Here is a 21,955-nt window from a genome sequence, read left to right as displayed (position 1 = left end):
GGAAAGTGATGATAAACAAGGTAAATATATGCCCTTGAAGGAGTCAAATACTCTTCTTCCTAGAAGTGAGATTCGTGAGGCATGGCAAACTATATATCTGAAAAGAGGTTTTATATCATCTGAAAAGATTGTAACTTTTACAAATGAGCAAAATTCAATTATTGACCCTCTATTTTTACTTTAACAAGGAAGGTAAGAGACAGAGATGACAAATGCATGCAATCTCTAGTTATTCCCTTTATCTTTAGGAGTAGTTACCTAGCAGTATTGCTCTAAGGGGTGAAATAATGAATTTTAGTACATTGCAGAGATCCCGTAAATGATAGATCCCTTCTTAGTTGCTTGCTTATGAGTGACAGATAACTGTTACTATAACTGCTTAAATTATTGCTTATAATGATAGATGCTACAGATAGATGTGATCTTGTTAAGGAACGTAGAGAAAGAAAAGCAACTATTAAGTAGGAGAATTGGCAGAAGGTTTCATGGGAAAGGTAGCTTGGGGATGGTGTTTGAAGAGTGAGTACATTTTTGATATGGTGTGGGTAAGCTGTGAAGGCAAGAAAGCAGGTGTGTCTATGCTAGTGACTGGGTGTCCTCAGTGAAGCCCTGACAGCAATCTCTTTATGTCTTTTCCCTTAATTGGTAGATTGTCCAGTCAAGAGTCTCCTGACTTATATCTGGAAGAGGAGGGCTCTGTGTACCTGGGTCCTGGCAAGACCAGGGTCTCAGCATCTAGCCCACCTTGGCTCTCATCTTTTTCTGGGGACAGTTCTCTAGCAACACTGCCTGTTAGGCATTTCTAGAGAAATCGCCAGTCTGTTTTGAGATGGAGAAAGGACCTTTGAGCTTGAAGAGGGGAAAGACTCTAGGGATCAGCTAGCTTTGAACCAGTCCCTTTTATTTTAGAGCTTCCCTTTTCCATTTCCAGATTTCCTGGTCCCCCAGTTCCCGAGTCTCTTGAGTATTTATGTTGCAAATAGGATTGGTTTTTGGTTTTCTTAATCACTGACTAAGGATTTAATATGCATTGTGTGCACTCAGTTAGTGACTGCTCATCCATTTCCCTGACTAGCTTCGGATAGATCATTTGCATTTGTCACCTTTTCTCTACTGTCTGTCCTTATATCTAAAAACAAACAGTAGCAAAGCTCTACAGTAGTTCCTTTTTAAATTAAAATTATATTTATCTGTTTATATGTGTATGTGTGGAGGACAGCTTGTAGAAATTGGTTTTTTCCTTCTACCATGTGAGCTCATTTGAACTCAGGTGGTCAGGCTTGGCAGCAGACGCCATTACTTGCTGAGCCATCTTGCCAGTCCCTTCTACTGTGGGTCCTAATGTGTTTCATCAGTGAGTGAAATTAGGTGTATGTTTCAGTATGTCATCTTGATCTTGAATACATTGTCATTTATTTCTTTATCGCATGATAGTCGGGTTCATTGATTGCTTCAATGGGAATATTCTCCTTTGAAAAATTCTGTTCTGGTTATGAATTGGCATAATGAGGCCACACTATTTGGTATGTTTTCTTCTTATTTGTTTCCCAAGAGCCAAGGAAATGTCTGAGGCCCAGGATTGTTTTAAAGTCTCTGGAAAAACTGAAAGAGTTCTGCTGTGATTCTGCCCTCCCTCAAAACAGAGTCCAGACAGAACCTCTTCGGGAGAGATTTGCTATTCTGCCAAAGTGTACTGATTATGAGGATATCACTCTGCAACGTGCAAAGAATGCAATTTCTTCTGAAGATTCCAAATCTCAAACTAGTCAAAAAGTATGTACCTCCTATGTGGATGAGTATTGGGTACCTGGGATGGTAGGTTCTGTGGGGCCACTCGGGAACTGAATGGGACCCCAGACTTACCTGATCTGAATTAGCTGAGGGAGCTTTTGTTTCTCAGTATTTTTTTTTCTTTTATTCTTTTGTTAAAACAAAACAAAACAAAAAACACTCTCAGGCAGTTCTGTTGTACTATTGAGGTTGGGAGCCATTGACTTGGGATGTGATTATTGCTCATTTCTATAGCTCCAAGTTTCTTCTAGTCCTCCTTACAGTATCTGTAATCTGCATGGGAAATCACAGTGGGCAGCAAATAGGTATATGAGGTTCTTTTTTAGTTGGAAGCTTGGCAGATACAGAATAAATTCAGAGAAAATAGATGAGCTTTGGCTTTTGTTTCTTTACTGTGACCTTGGTGACTTATTAATGATTTTTACTATTGTAGAACCAGGGAGTTAACTCTCATTCTACCATTGAAATTCATTCAGAGAAGTGGTTAGTTCTCAACTTTAGCTTTAAATTAGAATAATTTGGAGAACTTTTCAAAAAGTATTGGTATTCAGAACTTTCCCTCAAAATGTTATTTAATGGGTTTTCACTGAGAATTGGGCATGGATATTTTTAAAAAAGCTTTTAATGTGTAGATATAATTGATGACCATTGAATTAGAGAAATGGTTATATACACACAGATGCATACATACACAGATGCATGCACACATTTTTTTTGCATACTGAAATTCTAATGAATTTTCCTTAGAAAAAAGCTCAGGATAACAAAATTTTAGCCATAGTTTTCAAAGGTTCACACCCCTTTCCACAAAATCCAGATCCTACTTCTATTGCTTATATAGAAAGTGACCAGCTTGGCATTTCTACAACATGGGGAACTAGAAGTAACCAGATAGAAGGGTTACCTAGAAGTAGTAAATGGACATTATTATGGGTGATAAGCTATTGCTTTTAGTCTTTGAGACAGGGTTTCACTGTGTATTACTCACTGTCCTGGAACTCACAAGAGATCTGTCTGCCTCTTCCCTTTGTCTCCCAGTGCTGCGATTAAAGGCATGCCCTACCGCACTAGGCATGGTAAGCTATTTGAAGGCATAGAAGGACACAGATGAATGTTAAAAAGCTAGCAAATGAACTTAAATGCCCAGTAATACAGGGCTATTAGTGCAGAGTGAGTGGCACCATGAGTCTTGGAAGGTTTCTCAGAATGGAAGGTTTCTAGGAATGTTAAAGAGCGCATAATATATCTGAGAAGCATTTCTACTTTTGTTGTTTTTAAATTGCTTACTATTCAAGTATTCAGATGGACTTGTTACTATTAAACATATAGATAACATTTTTTTCCGAAAGTCTATCTCATTCCATAAATGAATAAGAGAATATTTTTTTTTCTAGGAAATGTATTTTTGTGAATGTGGGTTAACTTTTATAATACATAGCATTCTTGGATTTATATAAAAGCCATACAAAGAAAGGGAAATCTTACATAAATTAAAATAATTGTGTTCTCAGACCTGATACAGTGAGCTACATTTCTCTTGCCTCTCCTCATCTTCGGAGGTTTGCTTATGCGCTAATGACTTTTCTTGTTGCTGCGATAAAATACCAGACAAAAATGACTTAGGAAGGAAAGGTTTGCTTGGCTCACAGTTTTGTCCATTACGACAAGGAAGGCCTGTGGTGGATACCTGGTCACAGTGCATCCGTAGTCAGGAAACAGATGTGAATGCTGGTGCTCAGCTCATTTTCCCCTTTTTATTAGCACAACTGTTGGTAGGCCCGAATTTAGAGTACACCCTCCTTCCCCAGTTTAACAGTTATGGACCATCCTAATAGATACACCCAGGGGTATGTTTCCAAGGTGATGCTAAACACAGTCGAGGTGATGGATAATCATCGTAACCATTACAGCCTGACTACTCTGTTGAGATGCATTGAGTCTCATTGGTAAGTTAGTGTCTTTTTTTGAAGAAAATAAGTCTGTAGAGAACAGATTTCAGATGAGAGTAGATGAATAGGATCTTGGAGGACAGGAACAGTATGTCTGCCTGCAGCAGGGGTGGCAGGCCTCAGAAGGGTCCGTTTCCAATGGGGCTGTTTTGTTTTCTTTTTGAGACAGGGTTTCCCTGTAGCCCCCGCTGGCCTGGATCTCACTATGTAGACCAGGCTGGCCTTGAACTCACAGAGATCCACCTGCCTCTGCCTCCCTAGTGCCGGGATTAAAGGCGTGTGCACCTCCTGTCTTGCTAAGCTGAATTTTAAAAATATTTAGCAACAGGAAAGTGTGTCTCTGGGTTTTCTCTTGGTCTGATACTCCCCTTTCTGGGCTGTTTAATTTCTCTTTCGCCCTCTTTTTTTCTTGTTGATCACTCATCTTTTAGGCCACAGTTTTGATTCCAGGGTCAGCTGAGTACATATTTAGATGATGGCAGAGTGATGATTATTTAGAAGCTGGATTTGTTCTGTAAATTTGTGTTTTTTTTTTTCCTTTGTCAAAAGGGTTTTTCTCAAGCTATAAGTTGAAATTAATTATAGTTTTTGTCACAGGAGGATAAAGGCAGTATGGGTACTGCTGTTGAAAGTGTAACCATGTTATGTGCTTTCTAAAAGTTCTTCATTTCTCTAACAAAACAATCATAATTCTTTTTGGAATAAAGATTTATAGAGTGGCTTACATTTTAGATTGTGCATGGAAATGTAAAATAGGTCTATCTTTAGATATCTGTCAGTTTGCTGTAAGCAACTGTGCCCTAAATTCGTACCTACTGATCTTTAGTACCCAACACTCTAAGGAATAAATAATATGTTAATAGTATATTTAAGGAAGATTTAAGGAAATAAAACTTTTATTTTTTATTTATTTATAATTTTTTAATATTTTATTTATTATCTTTATTTTATGTATATACATGTATTGCCTGCATGCAGGTAAGTGCACCCATGTCGTGCAATGCCCACGGAAGACAGAAGAGGCTGTTGGATCCCCTGGAACTGGAGTTATGGAGCTGCCATGTGGGTGCTAGGATTCAAACCCGGGTGTTCTGTAAGAACAACCAGTGTTCTTAACCACTGAGCCATCTCTCCAGCCCAGAAATAAAACTTTTAAAAAAGCATATAAAACATTAAAATATTTTGAAATAGACTTTCAAAATGTACTTATTTATATAGTCTATAAATTTTGACCCTTTTTTTTGTTCTTTTTGAGACAAGGTCTCCCTGTAGCCCCAGCTGTCCTGGAACTCACTGTGTAGTCCAGGCATGTGCCACCACGCCTTTATGTTAATTTTAAAGTCCATATACTGAGTGACTGGTCTTGTCATGGTGTTGCCACTCATCCACATCATTTTACTTCACTCTCATCTGTCTCCCTCCCCTTCTCCTCCCCTGTGCTTTAAACTTTTACTTTGAAAATATTTCAAGCTTACAGAGAGCTTGGTCTCAATACTCCACTGTGCCTTTAGAAACCTTCCACCTTGAGTCACTGTTAACTTTTTGCCAAACTTATATTTTCTCTGAGAACATAGTAGTACAGTTAATACTTATTTTTCCCCTTAGGTGCTCAGACACAACCAAGGAATTGTAGGTCTTCAGTTACTCTCAGTGAGTCGAAACCACAATTTTAAGGCATCATCACAGCACCAGTTAATACTTTTTAACCTATATAAATCTTTTGGTTTCCAGGACAGTCAATTTGGACCATGCCACGAAAATTTACAGAGAGCTTCAGATTGTAAACCTCCTAACAAGCGATCCAAAAGCATCTACACACCCTTAGAATTGCAGTACATAGAAATGAAGCAGCAGCATCCAGATGCAGTTTTGTGTGTGGAATGTGGATATAAGTATAGATTCTTTGGGGACGATGCGGAGGTAGGTTGGGTTTTTGTTCTTTCTTATTTTCTTTTTTTGGTGCAGAATCTTGCTGTGCAGCCCAGGCTCGCCTTGTACTCCTGATCCTCTTGCCTTAGTCACCGCTCCCCCAAGTGCTGGGACTATAGGTGTGCAACCCATGTGCTTATTGTGTTTTCAAATACTTGTTCATGGTTTTCTTTTCTAGTCATAGATTGTTTTCAGTAGATTTTAAAACATTTTCTGACTTAAAAAATTGTGTGTGTGTGTGTGTCTATGTGTCTGCGCAAGGAGGTCAGATGACAATTTTCAGGAGTCTGCTTTCTCCTTCAGTCAGGGGTCCTGGGATCGAAGTCAGGTTATCAGGCTTGGAGGCAAGTACCCTTACCCACTGAGCCATTTAGTAGGCCCTATTTTCTGACTTCCTGAAAAAAAAAAGCAGCATGAAAAAAAAAAAAAAAAAAAAAAAAAAAAAAAAAAAAAAACCCAAAAAAACCCAAGAAAACCCCAAACTAATTGGATTGGTCACCATTTAAAGATAATGTTCTTCGATATGCATACTAAAAATAAATGCAACCAAACTTGGTGGGAGCTAGTCTTGTGGGAGAGAAATGGGGGAATGTTTCTGCCTTTTCTCCTATGTACTAGCCTAGTACGTTTCATCCCTCAGAGGATTGTTCAGTGTGTCAGTTAGCAAATGCACCATTATCATGTCAATATGTTTTCTAATGAAGACCCAAGCAAGAGCTAAAAAAAAAAAAGAGATACAGAAGTTCTTCTGTTCATTCTTAGGATTTTCATAGTCAGGAAGAAAGCTGCATCTCAGTGGACCAGCACGTTAACGCCTATAGCCTCTAACAGGTGTTTGAAATGATCTTTATGTGTGTCAGTCATTTTGCCATCTTAATGCAAGTTGGGTCTTGATTTAATTTTGGGGTGTTTGATGTAGGCCTCAGTAAAGAAAAAGGTGGATTTGCATATTTATTGGGCAAGCAGAGAGAGAGAGAGAGTATTGCTCATGGTTGACAGCTGTGTCTTAGGCCTGTGTGGGTTGTAGTGTATCAGAAAGAGATGAGGGCTCATTGTTTTATCAATATATCAATATATCTATATCTATATATATGAATGTATATAGTTCCCTTATGGATGGAAACGAAGACGAGCCTTATATCGTTCAGTTTTCTAAATCCTGTTTTTGCAGGAAAGTGATATTTTCTCAGTTGCTTTATGTTGTGTTGTGTTATGAAATTAGGCTCTGAGATAGACAGGGACAGGCAATAGCTGGCCTCCCCTAGGAGAAAAGGAAAAAGAAGCTGTCTAGGTTAGAGGGTGAATTCAGAGTGGCTGTAGTAAAGGTTGGTATTTCCTTGACTGCAGTGATGGGCTAATGCAGTTCAGAGACAGGGTGAGGCTGGGAAGTAAGAATGTTGGAATGAGAGTTCCATGGCTCTGGTAGTCACTATCTAAAATGTGGTCTTTTCTAGAAGAAAGCAGGGAATCAGATAGTGCTTCCGGATTTTGCATTTCTTTCAGTCATGTGCTATTAGTAAGAGTCCAGGGGTCTCTCCTTGTTACTGTTGCCTCTGTGTGCCATCACTTACTGGCATTGTGTAGTGTCTTCTAGTTGTCAGATACTTGGATGTGCCATTTGCTTCACACAATCTTATTCTGTTATGTCTCATGCTCTTAATGTAGGGAAACCTGAGTACTTTAATGTTTTGGAAACACCTCTGTGTCTCCAAGGACATTGAAGAAGATCTGTGGTATTTTTGTGAGCCATTTAGAGATACTGATATTGCCCCTGAAGTCAGCCTATTAGAAGAGCCCAAACTAAATGAAACCACACGTTTCTTTGTAAGGAATGTCTCTCAAAATTTTCATTGATGCACTGCACATATGGAGATACCAATCCTAACACATGTATACACTGTGGTGGATTTTAAATAAAATAAACTCTATACAGGGAATCTTGAACTAGATGTTCATTAACATTCTTTTTTTAAAAATTTTTTTAGATTGCTTCCCGGGAGCTGAATATTTATTGCCATTTAGACCACAACTTTATGACAGCAAGCATACCTACTCATAGACTGTTCGTTCATGTTCGCCGACTTGTGGCCAAAGGATACAAGGTCAGTTTGGCTTTAATTTGTGAGAAAAAGGAATTGGAATTCTCTAGAGAGCAAAAGCATTCCTTCTAAGATGGCATAAGGTGGTAGAAAGGCTTTTATTGGCTTTAGAATTTGGAATTTTGAGAATTAGAATGTGTTTATAATTATTATTGCAGCTTGCTTTTTCTTTTGTTTTTGTATTTGGAGATAGGATCTTGTTATAAAGTTCATCATGTAGCTCAGGCTTGCCTTAACCTCGCGATCCTCCAGCCTTAATCTCTGCAGTGCTGGGCTTACAGCTAGGTGTACATCACCATGCCCAGCCCTGGAGTGCTCCTTAATTCAGTCGCAGAGTGTTTCTTAGTGCTTTATCCCTCACCAGCTGCTTCTGGTACTTACTGTTTAAGCCCTTCGGTGCTTCAGAATTAACGTTTAAGCATTTTGAAATGGGTTTTTTAGTGATGGTATTTATCAGGTTTGGCAGTAAATATGTCTTATTTTGTCAAAGGTGGGAGTCGTAAAGCAAACAGAAACTGCGGCATTAAAGGCCATCGGAGACAACAGAAGTTCTGTCTTTTCCCGGAAATTGACTGCTCTTTATACAAAATCTACACTCATTGGAGAAGATATCCTTTTAGAATAGGACTTCTTTCTTATCTGTTGTAGGGGTTTTGTGTTAAAATGACAAATTTAACAAAACCAAAAATGTCTTTTCTCTGAGTGGGTACCTTTTTTTTTGAGGTATCTAGCCACTACCCATCAACTGATTAGTATGCTGTGGAAGGGGAGTCTGGGCAGAGGCTAGATGCAAGTATTTGCCTAAAAGGGGTGTCAGGTTAACAGCTGTTTGAAAGGACATTTCCCCTTTGATCATTTGTGAGCAGTGTTAACTCCTAGGGCTGGCAAGTTCCTCAGGGTCTTCCTAAAGTGAGACCTGAAAATAGCTTTCTAATTTCATGTGAAAAGAACTTCCAAGACAAAAATTAAGACATGGATAAATACTTATTAAATATAACACTAGGCTGCCTTCATTAATTGCCCACTTCATAAAAATTTTACTACTTTTGAAAATGGATGGTTGGTAGATCATTCTCACTCTGCAAGAATCTTTGGTATGCACAGTGATCATCCCAAAGTTTATCATAATTCAGATAAATTTCAGAAGCAGAGTGATAAAATTCTTTCACTTTAAAAAAATATTTTTATTTTTTATGTGTACAAGTGTATTGTGTGCATGTAAGTATTTTGTTATATTTTGTAGTCACTATGTGATGCTGGGAACTGAACCTGGGTCCTCTGCAAGATCACCTTGTGCTCTTAGCCACTGAGTCACATCTCCGCCTGCTGGTCATTTTTTTTTTTTTTCTTTTTCTTTTTTAGACAGGGTCTCCTGTAGCCCCAGCTGGCTTGGAACTCATTATGTAGACAAGGCTGGTCTCGATCTCAAGCGATCTATTTGCCTCTGTCTTCTAAGTGCTGGGATTAAAGGCGGCTTGCACCATCACACCCTGCTCCCTGTCATTTTTTAAAGTGAAATAGTTATATATAAAACAAGAGAAGGGTATATTTAAAAATATTTACTGGATGGAGGTGTCATGTGTCTGATAAAATATGTAGGGATAACAAGGCCTTAATGATACCATGTGACAGTATTTGTTAGGGTTTCTTACAAAGTGGTTTATATGGTCACCTGCTTAGCTCTCACCCAAACTCAGAGATGGTTTTGTTCTAGGAAGATCATAATTATGAATAATTGAGATGAGAGTCCAAACCATTAACAGCCCTGTATTCCAAGCTGATCAAACTGTAAGAATCTGGTATTTTTATTTTTACTTGACTTTGAGCCATTATTTGAAGTGTGTTCTTAACAGTCCCCTGCTTGAATTTGCTTTGTTGCCATTAGAGCTCTTGTCTCCTGATAACATTGACTGTGCCCATGATGACTTTGTCCAGAATAAGCTTTTAGCTCTGAGAATTTGATCAATGGACTCATTTTATACATGTGTGTGCAGACATGCCCCTATGTTTGTACATAAGGTTCTATTTAATTAAGTTGTTTTTAAAATTCTCCTGCTATTTCTAGAGTCTTAGGTACTTTAGAAAAGGAAGTAAATTTGTACTACTTTTGTGTATCATTTCTTTTGATACGTAGAAGTCAGCATGATAGAATTGTTAAAGGAGTCAAGTCTCAGCATCATCTTAAGTGCCTTACTATCTGGGCTGCCAGAGGGTTGAATATGCACGTCTAAGCCCTTTGGAACTGGGAAGGTTCCCTGTCCTTGTGCCCCTTACATCCGAGAGAATAGAAGACATGCAACTATGATCATAAATCAAAGGAATGAATGCTGCATGGAAGGTTTTTGCTAAGGAAAATAAATTGTTTAACTGTTAGTGAGAATTAAGCACGAGTTTTTCTTTAATTATTATCACATGTAAATCCTCTGATCAAGCTGGACGATTCTACAAATGTTGATGAGATAACGACGGATATTTCTACCAACTATCTTCTGTGTATCTATGAAGATAAGGAAAGTATTAAGGACAAAAAGAAGGCGAACATTTCTATTGGCATTGTGGTAAGTACTTTGAAACAGGATAAGCATTCATGGTACCTCTAAGCCTGAGTAATCATGAATGGTGTGTAATGAGGCTGTCTGATGAAGCGTGCCTTCATGTAGTCATACTAGAAAAACATTTTCCTCACAATATCACTCATTGGTTAATTAGTTAAATGATGTTCTTTGTGGCTACTTGACACTGTTATGGAAAGAAGCAGATAACTTCAGTCTGTGTGCTCTGGGCTGGTAAGAGTTGAAGATAGTTGCAGTGCTAGGCAGGCAGATGCACAAGAAATGGATAAAATAAAACACTATGCAAACCTGTACAAGGGGAGTAAAGGGTTCTATAGGTTTCTTCTAGGGTGTTCAGTCAATTATGAATGATCATGGGACTATCCTAGTGAGATTTGGAGGAGGGGGTAGTTAAGGGAAAGTTAGCTGGCCAATATAAAATAGCACATTAAATTAATACTGCAAATAGTTTCATTTTGTCTCTTTCAGATAAATAATAATGCATAATCTTTAGTTTTATTGATTTTTTTGCCATCTGCCAGTATATGAGTAAATTTACTCATTTACAGACCTGCTTGGACTGTACCCCTGAGAACTGTTAGATCCCCTTTTTCTATTGTAAGTGAAGCAAGGTAGGATAACTACTTTCTTTGTTTTTTCTAATACTTACAGTCAGTGACCAGCATTTTAAAAAATTCTGAAAACTGGAGTGTTCTAATGTGTCTTTTAATACATTATTCATACTGCGTAACTGTGCTAACTTGACATTTGCTCAGCCAGTAAGCCCTTCACTCAGGAGGAGTTAGCATTATTGTGGGTGTTGGGGGCTCAAATGATTTTTTTTCTCTTGAGAAACATTTTTATGTAGCCATAGGCAGTTGAATCTATTCACAAATGTAAGAGTATTTGCTTCTCAGTTTTAACATATGTAGTGTGCTACTTTAGATTTACCTGAAGCTCAGGCTGAAGAACAGAGCTGATTGCACACAGGTCCTACTTGGGGCCTTTAGAAATATTGTCTGGCCACTGCCAAGGTTAACTGTAGTGGAGGAGCAGGAATGTGAGAAAATGAAACATTATCATTGACCCAAGTATCTCCTTGGGTCCTGAACTTGACCTTGGAAATCCTTTCTGACTGATGGCATCCTGAGCTCTAAGCCAAAGCATCATGTTGCAGGTGTCTGTTACCATTAAAACTATTTTTTTTAATTAAATAAAGCAACAGAGAATTTGGCTGTATGATAACTTTGTTGTTTGAATATCTGTAAATGACTTTTGCACATGCTTGGTTTATGGACATTTGAACTTAGGTATGTAACCTAAAAGATGTCTCTGGGCTAGAATTAAGAATGTTCTTTGAAAGCCGGGCGTGGTGGCACAGGCCTTTAGTCTCAGCACGTGGAAATCAGAGACAGGCAAATATCTGTGTGTTCGAGGCCAGCCTGGTTATTTTGATATATCACAGTGAAAGATTTATCGTCCTCTTTTTTTTTTTTTTTTTTTTTTTTTAAAAAAAAAAAAAAAAAAAAAAAAAAAAAAAGAAGTTCCTCGGCTATGAATGAAAGATTTAAAAAAAATTATAAAATATCCAAATGAAAAAAAAAATGTATGGAGTAGAAATTTAACAGGGGGCGTGAGATAATCACCTAGGTCAGGAACTTCTAGAACACTTCTAGAATCCCTAAGGTCCTTGTCGGTCCCTTTCCTTCTGAGGTGACTGGGTGACTGTAATCCACACTTTTGAATTAATAGTTTCTTTAGTTTTAGCTTTACCTTAAACTATATCCAAATGTAAACATATTGTTTTGAATTTTTATTTTGTTTCTCACTTTGCATTTGAATTAAAATTTGTTTTTCTATTTTATTTATTTATCTCTTTAGTGTGTGTGTGTGTGTGTGTGTGTGTATGTATGCAAGAATCAGTTCTTTCCTTCTACTATATGGGAATAGAGCTCAGGTCATCAGGCTGGGCAGCAAGAGTCTTTTATCCACTGGCCACTGCTGGCCTGTTTGTAAAATTTATTTACTGTTGCCGTAGATATTTGATTAGAGTGCTCTTTTTAATTTTATAACATACAGTGTAGTCATTCTTCTGTTGATGGCCATTTAAGGGAGGCCTTTGTAGTTTTTGAGTCTACAAAGGATGCTGTTACAAGCATTTTTGCGTCTTTTCTTATACACATGCATGTTTCTCAGTAGTCTATACCTTGGGGAGTAATTACCGAGATGTAGACTGTGGGTGTTTTGTCTCTTCCTAAACAATCCCTAGCTGGAGCTGGAGTGACTGATAGTTTGACTTTCCCATTGGCAGTGTGTAGGGTATGGGGTAGTAATGCTTCCTCCTTTTTGCAAGTGCAGGCTGTCACTAGACCATCTCCTAAGCATCAGTAGTGGGCAGAGTGCAGCCTGGGGCTATGACTTTGACTCTTGGTGCCACCATTTTATTGCTCTGGGACCTTGGCTAAGTAACTCCACTACTTTCTCCACTTTTCCTAAGCCTTAATTCTTCTCAGCTTTTCTTCTTCTCATTGGCTTTCAGTGACAGGTGATGGGTATAAGTTGTCTTGGTTATTTCACTGGGTGGACTGTTTGGATTTCATCCAGTTATATTTAATTACTGCAAAAGATATACCATTTATGTTACTTGTATGGCATTAGATATATTCACTAATAACTTTGTGATAAGTTGCTATTTGTATAGTGCAGTGCAGTTTAAAAGTTTTTTACACACTTGTTTTCTAATTTGATCCTTATAACAACCTATGAAGGCAGTAGACTGACTTCTTTCTTTTTAAGGAGGAGGAAGCTGAGGTCCAGCACAGTCTGGTGACTTGTAGCCACTCCATCAGTGTACCAGGTCCAGGATCTGTACTCTGGGTATCTCTTGAAACTCAAGTTGATTGCATTATTTAATTTATTTATTTACTTGTTTGCTCTGTGTGTGTGCGTGTGTGTGTGTGTGTGTGTGTGTGTGTGTGTGTGTGTGTTATGCATTGTACACATGTGAAAGTCAGAGACAACTTGGGAGAGTCAGTTCTCTCTTCCCATCATGTCAGTCCTAGGTCATCCACCTCACTGACCCTCAGCCTATTTTAGGTATCTGTGAATCTGACTTATATAAGAGTCTTGAAAAGTAGACAGATTTTCAGACTCTTTAGAAACAGTATGTACTGATGAGCGTATCATCTTTACTATAACCATGCCCATGTTGTGTCATAGCAACTGGGAAAATGTCTGTTTTCTGTGCTGTTTGTGTTTGTTTTCAGGGAGTACAACCTGCGACAGGTGAGGTTGTTTTTGATAGCTTCCAGGACTCTGCTTCCCGCTCAGAGTTGGAGACACGCATATCAAGCCTGCAGCCCGTGGAGCTGCTGCTTCCCTCAGACTTGTCAGAGCCAACAGAGATGCTCATCCGCACAGCTACTGCTGTTAGGTGAGTTGACGCTGGAAGCATTGATGATTCTCAAATGTAGATTTAATCGATACATTGATACTTAGTTAAAATAGTTTATTTTTATTTTATGTATATGAGTGTTTTGCCTGCATGTATGTGAACCACATGCATGCAGTGCCTGTGGAGGCCAGACGAGGGCATTGGATCCCCAGAAACTGGTGTTAGGTGTGGTGTTAGTCACCATATGAGTGCTGGGAACTAAACCCTCTGGAAGAACAGCCAGTGCTCTTAACCACTGAGCCATCTCTCCAGCCCCTTAAAATAGTTTTTACTCATAGACGTTTTATTCCATTATATTTCAATAATGGGGAATTTTAAAAAGAAAAATTTAGTGTATAACTATGGATGATAGTCTTTTAAAAGAGGTTTATCATTATTTAATCATACTGTTTGATAATTTGTATACTTTCTAGAGATAATTTAGAATTTATTTCTTAAAAGGTTTATATAATTTGAAATTTCTTTTTCTATGCTGCAAGTTTCACTTCCAGGCTGGGTTCAGTAGTTTTATTATTAGATATGAAATCTATGAAGCAGTGTAGTGGGCACTGTAGGATGCAGGGAAAGGAGATGCAGTTAATGCAAGTGTGCACATAGCTAGATTCACAAGGCATGAATGTTAAGTACCGAACAGGAGGGTGCTGCTGTTAGGCAACTTGATGGGTGTGGGCTGGGCTTCAGCGAAGAGGACTGTCTGTATTAGGGAGGATTGTTGGGATTTTCGGTTGGTGTGTGTAGCAAATTAGTTAGTAAAGCATATTTGAAGTGGAGATCCAGGCGCTTCTTTGTCCATAGAGTTAAGAGCATTCATTTTCACTGAAATTTTTCTGTCAGAGTAGCTTTTATAATTTGCTTTTCTGACTATAACACTGTTATGCATTCATTTAAAAGAATTTAAGAGCTAAAAAAGAAAGATCCAGTAAATCACAGTCTGTAATCCAGAGATAAATACATTTTAATGTATTATTTCTATATATGTTTTACTTTTTTCATTTATAAACTTGTATTCATGTAGCAAATTTAGTTTCATAATTTATGTACTGTATGGAGTGGTAGAGATTCATAAGTCATAGGATCAAACACGGGGTTGGAAAGCTGGCTCTTTGCCTTAGTGACTGAGTAAATTACTAAACTGTCTTTGTCTTCCGGTGTCCTGTTCCTTAAAACGGGCAGTAAGAGTACTTGGAAAGTGCCTGGCTGAGAAAACCACCCATAAGTGGAAAATAATATAACCATTTCCTCTTTTTTTCTTTTCTTTTTGAGACAAGGCTTCCCTCTAGCCCCAGCTGTCCTGCTAAAATCTGTATAAATTCAACGGGCCAGAGATAAAATCTTGGCAGTTGTCAGCAGGATTTCATTTAGGGAACAATCTATATTCTAACACTCTGGTATTAAAACCAGGATGATTGAAACTCTGTGATTTCATAACATTGATTAATAGTGAGGACAGCAATGACCAGAACACTAAGCGTTACTCACATCTGCCTGAGGCTGTACATGGAGATATGTGGCCTGGATGCTGATCACAGACAGAGACAGCCCTTGCTAAGTGTCCACTCTGAGTGTACAAGCGCATGCAATCTTGGTTTTTTTGGTATGTTTCCCTCTAGCCCCAGCTGTCCTGGAACTCACTATGTAGACCAGGCTGGCCTTGAACTCACAGAGATCCTCTTCCCTCTGCCTCCTAAGTACTGGGACCAAAGGCGTGCGCCACCATGCGTGACCCCATTTCCTCTTAATATTGCCTCTCCCTACTCAGGTTTGTTTTTGGAGGGGAATACAGGGTATGTTTGTTTTTATTTTATTGTATTTATTTTTTTTTGAGGCAGGTTCTTAGGTGGCTCAGGCTGACTTCAAACTCACTATATAGCAGAGGATTGCTTGAATTCCTGATCCTCCTGCCTTTACCTCCTGAATGCTGGGATTACAGATATACGCGGCTCCCTTCCCGTTCTGAACTTCTGTCAGGAAATGGCCTTCTTGTTATTTTCTTTGTGTATGCCTTTTAGGGTATAATTTCTCAACTGCTGTTATGTTTCTTATATGCTTTTGACTCTTAGATATTTCTTCTTTAAAGAACAAATTGCCAGGCATGGTGATACAGCTTTTAAACCTAGCACTTGGGAAGCAGAGGCAGGCAGATCTCTGTGACTTCAAGGCTAGCCTGTTCTACATAGTGAGTTTCAGGCCAGCCAGGGCTGTATAGTGAGACCCTGTCTGAAAAACAACAAAAATCCCAATCAGAAACAAAAAGATTTAAAATAAATTTTTTTTTCTTCTTTAAACATTAAAAAAAAATGTTTATTTTAGTTCAGGCTGAGGAGATGGCTTAGTGAGTGCCTGCTGTGCTAGCATGAGGACCTGCGTTCCGATCCCAGCACTCTTATGAAAAGCCATCTGTTCTGGTGCATATCTGTAATCCCAGTGTTGGGAAAGGAAGACAGGAGACAGGAAGGTCCTAGGGTTTCATGGTAGAGGAAGCTATCTGATGTTGATGTCACATGTGTGTGCACTGGAGCCCACAGTGCAGTCCCATACACATGTAAACTCACAAACACATAGACAGATACACAGACAGAAACATATAAACACACACAAATAGACATGCACATAATAAAGCCTTATCACATACCTTGTAGGAAGGTAACTAAACTCATTTAAAATAGTTACATTTTAATTCACTGTTTCTACTTTTTTAGTGGACTGCTAAGGAAATTCTGAATGCTTCTAGTAACATTCCATTATTGTTTAAAATTTTCTTTTATTGTCAATTAAAAAATTTATGTGTATGAGCCCTTTGCCTACATGTATGTAAGTGCACCTATGTTATACAGGACCAGAACAGTTCCCCCTGGAACTGCAGTAGCAAATGGTTGGGAGCACTGGGTGCTAGGAACTGAACCCAGGTCCTCTAAGAGCAGCCAGTGCTCTTAACCTCTGAGCCATTTCTCCAGTCCCATTCTATTATTTTTGTAGTTCAGAAGCTCTTTCCCCATTTTGAAAGTACATCATCTGTATTTTCATCAACTTATATTTCTTTTAAAATTTTATTTTTACTGCCCAGTTTTGTATTCACTTATTTTACTGTTTAGGTGAGGTCCTACTTTAATTTTTCTGCTAAGTGATAGTGGCTCCATTTTAACATCGATAAAGCTCATGGGCCTTTATTAACCTTGAGGTATGCCTCATTTATTTATTTATTTATTATTTGCCCCCCCATGGTAGATAAGCTCTTTACTACTGAGCCACAGCCTCAGCCACCCAGATAAACTTAAAAAAAGTAATTTCACACGGAACATAGGTGATACTTTTAGTTAGGTATGAAGAATGTAGCTTGCCAGGGCTCTGCTCAGTGTCTGCTACCGGTCAGCAGTGTGACAGTGAGTTATCAAATACGGAAGTTGTTTTATTGTGAGTTTGGGGTTATCTTCTTAGTCTGTTAACACTGATACATAGTATCCTGTCTGTCAGACTTTTTTTCTGCTGTAAATCTGAAGGTAAAAGCTGTACTCTTTGTTAGTTGCTGGTTGATATTTTATTAACATTGACATTCTATATTAAAACTATGTGAGGAAAAGCAAAAATTTGCCAGAAATTACAGAATATCCTAATGTAGTTGTTAAAAATTAAAAAAAAATTCTTATTCTTATCTTTAACCACAAGAGGTCTCCAAAGGATTTCATATTTTATGAATTACAATTTAGACTATAAAATCCTTCACATTTATTTTATTTCTCAAACTAGACTTATTTACTTTGTATCATATTTAAGTATTAATCAAAGGTGATAGTAAGCTAAAATGATTATTTCTAAATAATGACAAACTATCAGTTTTTCTTGGGTTTTTTTTTTTTAAACTTTTAAAAAGAGATTTAAAAAAAAGTTTGTTTTTTTTTTTGTGTGTGTGAGTGTGGTGGCACATGCCTTTAATCCCAGCACTTGGGAGGCAGAGCCGGGCGGATTTCTGTGAGTTCAAGGCCAGCCTGGTCTACATAGTGAGTTCTAAGATAGCTGGGGCTACAGAGAGACCCTGTCTCAAAAAGACCAGAAAAAAAATAAAATTTTATGTGTGTGAGTGTATTGCCTGCATGTAGGTAAGTGCAGTGCCTGCAGTCAGTAGAGGGTGTCGAATCCTTTGGAACTGGAGTTATAGACTGTTGTTAGCCGCCATGTGGATGCTGGGACTAGAACCTGGGTCCTGTGCAAGAGCAGCCAGGACTCTTTATCACTGTGCCATCTCTCTAGTCCCCTGTTTGTCTTTAAAATATTTTATTTATTATTTTATATGTGTGAGTATATTGCCTGCATGTATGTAAATGCACCTGTGTTGTGCAATGCTTGCTGAGGGTGGGGCATCAGATCTGGAACTGGAATTTCAGATTGTTGTTAACCACCATTTGGGTGCTGGGATCTGAACCCAGGTCCTCTGCTAGAGCAGCCAGTGCTCTTAATCCCTGAGCTGTCTCTCTAGCCGCGGGTTGTTTGTCTTTATATACCATGTTTATCAGAGGGGAACCAGTCATACTGTCTTGTTGCTTTTTTATTTGTTGAAGAACGTATATAGAGAAACAAATAGCAACGACTTTTAGATGCTTAGTTTAGAGATTTTATGTTTATAGAACTAGTTAAAAGAAAAGCTATGGAAAGCCATCCATAAAATTAATAAATATTATTACTATTTGCTAGATCTCAGATTCAGTTTTGAGGTTAACATGGGGAACGTAGTAGATGATACTCAGTTTTGAGTTCATGGAAAGGGGAGCATTCTGGGCACTGGCATAGCCAAGGAAGTCTGTGGAGGAGGTTGGAGTGCCTGGGGACATTTGCTGGACAAAGACTTTGAATTCCTGGGCTGGGGGGGGGGGAAGGACATGTTGTGGGAGTGGAGATGATTCAAACTTGAGCACACAAGTGGGAAGGGTTAGAGAAGTGTGTAGCTAGGGGAGAGACACTCTTGATTAGGAGGAAACTTTTATGCCAAGGATGAGGAAAAATTCCAGAGGGAATTAACTACAAAATCTAGGGAAAGGATATAGAGTCCTAATGGAAAGGCTGTAAGTTTGTGGCAATGGTAGAAAAGAGCTGAGTCTGCTGCCTAGAGGAGACAGAGAGAGAAAGAGAGAGGGGGGAGGGAGGGGGGAGAGGAGAGAGGGGAGAGGAGGAGAAGAGAGAGAGTCCCCTAAGAGAATAGTGAACAGAGTGAGATCAAGGAGTCTGGAGAACATCAGTAGTTGGAAATAGGAGAAAGAGACAGGGAGGGATTGCAGAGTTGAATGAAGACCAGGCAGGTAGGGTGGTGGACCTCAGTTTCTCTGTTGCGTATTGTAACTAATGGCATGGGTTCATTCTCTACAATACTGACTGAAACTACGTGACATTCAGAAAGCTGCTGCTTTAGTAAAAACTTTCTAAGTAGTTGGTATGTGAAGAATGTCCTGCAGTACCACCTGGTTAGAGTTATGGTTCAGATACACAGCAGCCACGCCTCCTCACCAAGAGGGCCGCAGGGGTTCCACAAGCCCCTGAGAAAGGCACCTTGGTCTCGGAAGTCAAAAGCAGACTTTTCTCCACTGTTTGGCCAACACAGCAGACTTCCCCTTTGATCTCTAAAGAGGGCTGGTTTTAACAGTCTTCCCCAACTTAAAAAAAATATATATCTTCCCGCCTTCTGCACCCCCAGAAGCCTCCCCCTATAAAAGACTCCAGCCCGCAACCCGGGGCAGATATTTTCCCTGTACTGAAGGGAATCTGTCCCAGGTATTCCTTTGCTAATAAACTATTCTGCTGGAGTTTTATCTGTGTCCTGGTGCTTTCTCTGGATCGACCAGATGGCCCACTTTACCTGTCAGCAGTCTGACTTTTGAAATAAATGCTTGAACCTCCCATCATTTACATTTGTATGCTACAAATTTAAAGAAGATTTTGAAGTCTAATGCTTTGTTAGAAAAAGAAATGCTAGGGCTGGAGAGGTGACTCAGCAGTTAAGAGCACTAGCTGCTCTTGCAGATGACTGGGTCTGGTTCTCAGCACCCACTGTTAGGGTCCGTGACTCAGTGGGTCTCTTCTGGAGAACAATTTTACGAATATGGAGATGCAAGAATCAAACAGAGTTTTATTAAACCAGCTAGCTGGGGTCGACTGTCCTTTCCCAAAACACGCAGGTCTGGTTAGAACAATCGACCCTGAGGCAATTTTAGGTAAAGATTATATAGGCTTCCACAACCGTTACACAAAAGCCCGTGTTTAAACAGCCAATAGTTTCAAAGCAAGCATTTCACAAACTAACTTTAAAACAAGAAAAGTGTTACAGCTCCCTTCAGGTGTCTCATTTGGGGAGAGATGATTGGTATGTGCCTGGTACGACTCTTGTTATCTTGTGTAAGCAGACATGACACAGAACAGTTCAGGCTCTGGGGGTTGTAGCACTTTGCCTCTATCTCTGGATGCCTGTGTCTCTAGTTGAATTAATTGGTTACAAGCAATGAATTTAAACAAGTAAGTTCAAGCAGTAAATTCAGGCAAGCAGTATATTCAAACAAACAGTAAATTCCTCTTTCCCTAACAGTAGGAGTATATACTGAGGTGAGCCTGAGCTAAAGGAGATAAAAAAAAAAAAAAAAAAAAGATACAGAGTAGCTAGCGACCAGGTGCTAAGCTTGGGCCTGGTGCCCAGTCAGGATCCCATATGGGCTAGAAGGACACTTGGAAACCTCTCATGGGGAGGACACAGGCTGAGGTAAGAGCCTGGAAAGAAGGTTCATGGGCCTGTGGTTAGGAGAGGAAGGCTGAGTGACAGCAGTTGTGAAAGATGAAACAGCTTTGCTGGGAGGACCGCCCACAGTGCATCCACTGTGTGCCGCACATAGTTTCAGCCAATAACCCATACCTGCTGACATCCCTGCTGCTCCCACACTGAACAAGCGGGTTGCAGAGTGGCATGTACCACCAGAGAGCGCTAGTGTGAAACTTATAGCCTCTCACAATGCCCTTGGGTTTGCTTGGAGTGTGTGTAGTACAGTATAAAAACATGAGCTAGGACACCAGTCAAGGTAATGGTTGCAGTGGCCTTGGGCTAGGAGACCTATGACCTGAAGGGAACGGGATGAAAACCCAAGTTGGTTTCTTCTGTTTATAAAGGTTCCTGTCAGAAGGAAGGCCTAGGGTATCCATGCCTGTGTGCCGGTGCCAGCCGGCCAAAACGGACAGTACCTGAAAGGGGGAGGATTGAAAGAAAGGAAAGGAGACAGAAAAGATGCTTCTTGGGAGGGCTCACAGTCAATACTGCAGCCTCAATTTATTTCAGTTCTGTCTTTTTATACAGAAGAACTCAATTAGTTACAACTGCTGTTTTTCCCCACCTGTATCTGAGGGTCAAGGAGCAGTCAGATCAAAGGGTCCTTCTTGGATCCTTTTGTTTACCACTAATGCCTCAAGGTCAGGTATTGTGAGGCTCCCCAGAAACGCCTTCCTCCTGAATGGGCAGGTTAAGTACTGGTTTGCATGACACAAACTCAGTAAACGAGGCTGGCAGCAGCTCAATGATTAGCGGCTATGACATCTCCCCCTTCCTTATTTAATTTTATAACCCCAGGTTATGCCATATCTGGGACAGAAGGACTGTGCCTGCCTTAGGTTGTCTTCTGCCAGAGCAAAGCCTTACCCGTCATCGGCACGTAGCTTCCATCAGCTACGCCCTGTCTTAGGTTGACTTTGTCCCAGAAGATCTTACCCATCTTTGACTACCGGCCTCTGTTAGGGGTTTCTGTGCCTGGGGCTGCTGATGTCGTTGTGGTGCCTGATGGCTTGAAGGTGGGCCTAGGAGACCCAGGTGGGGGAGGTTGGGGCCTCAGACGAGGGGTATTTAACACCGGGTTAGGTCCTACTGGTGACCTAACCACTGCCTCGACCTGGAGGTAGATCTGAAACAGGAACCCCCTCCATGGTGTCTGGTAGGGCATCAGGCCCCATGTCAGCCCGTCTATCCACCTTTTATCATTTTTTTCCTTTGAGGTAAAGGTGATTTTAACCTGGTTGGCCAGTGGAGATACTGTCCATTGGTTATATGGAGTAGTAAACCTCATATCAATCAGGTCAGGGGAAACCTCCCATCTCCACCGCCCATCATTAACTTCCACACAATTCCATTCAGCACAGTAGAGTCTATCAGCACCCCCACAATTG

General features: G+C 39.7%; 1 protein-coding gene and 1 non-coding gene across 2 annotated transcripts in view; one reads left to right on the top strand and one right to left on the bottom strand.

Annotated features, from left to right (window-relative positions):
• The window catches only part of Msh3 (mutS homolog 3), a 228,423-nt gene that overhangs the window by 5,064 nt on the left and 201,404 nt on the right, over positions 1 to 21,955 (top strand). Inside the window, exons 3-8 of the mRNA XM_008853317.3 lie at positions 1,553 to 1,773; positions 5,472 to 5,660; positions 7,655 to 7,771; positions 8,259 to 8,376; positions 10,181 to 10,326; positions 13,587 to 13,753. Of these exons, the coding sequence (XP_008851539.1) occupies positions 1,553 to 1,773; positions 5,472 to 5,660; positions 7,655 to 7,771; positions 8,259 to 8,376; positions 10,181 to 10,326; positions 13,587 to 13,753 (958 nt within the window). The remainder of the gene's footprint in view (positions 1 to 1,552; positions 1,774 to 5,471; positions 5,661 to 7,654; positions 7,772 to 8,258; positions 8,377 to 10,180; positions 10,327 to 13,586; positions 13,754 to 21,955) is intronic.
• LOC115067709 lies at positions 5,346 to 5,429 on the bottom strand. The gene has a single exon (XR_003847079.1). It is a non-coding gene; the product is annotated as a small nucleolar RNA SNORD53/SNORD92 (small nucleolar RNA).

Source organism: Nannospalax galili, unplaced genomic scaffold (genome assembly GCF_000622305.1).
Source record: "Nannospalax galili isolate Female #2095 unplaced genomic scaffold, S.galili_v1.0 scaffold45, whole genome shotgun sequence".
Lineage (NCBI taxonomy): Eukaryota > Metazoa > Chordata > Mammalia > Rodentia > Spalacidae > Nannospalax > Nannospalax galili.
This window is presented reverse-complemented; position numbering and strand designations above follow the sequence as displayed.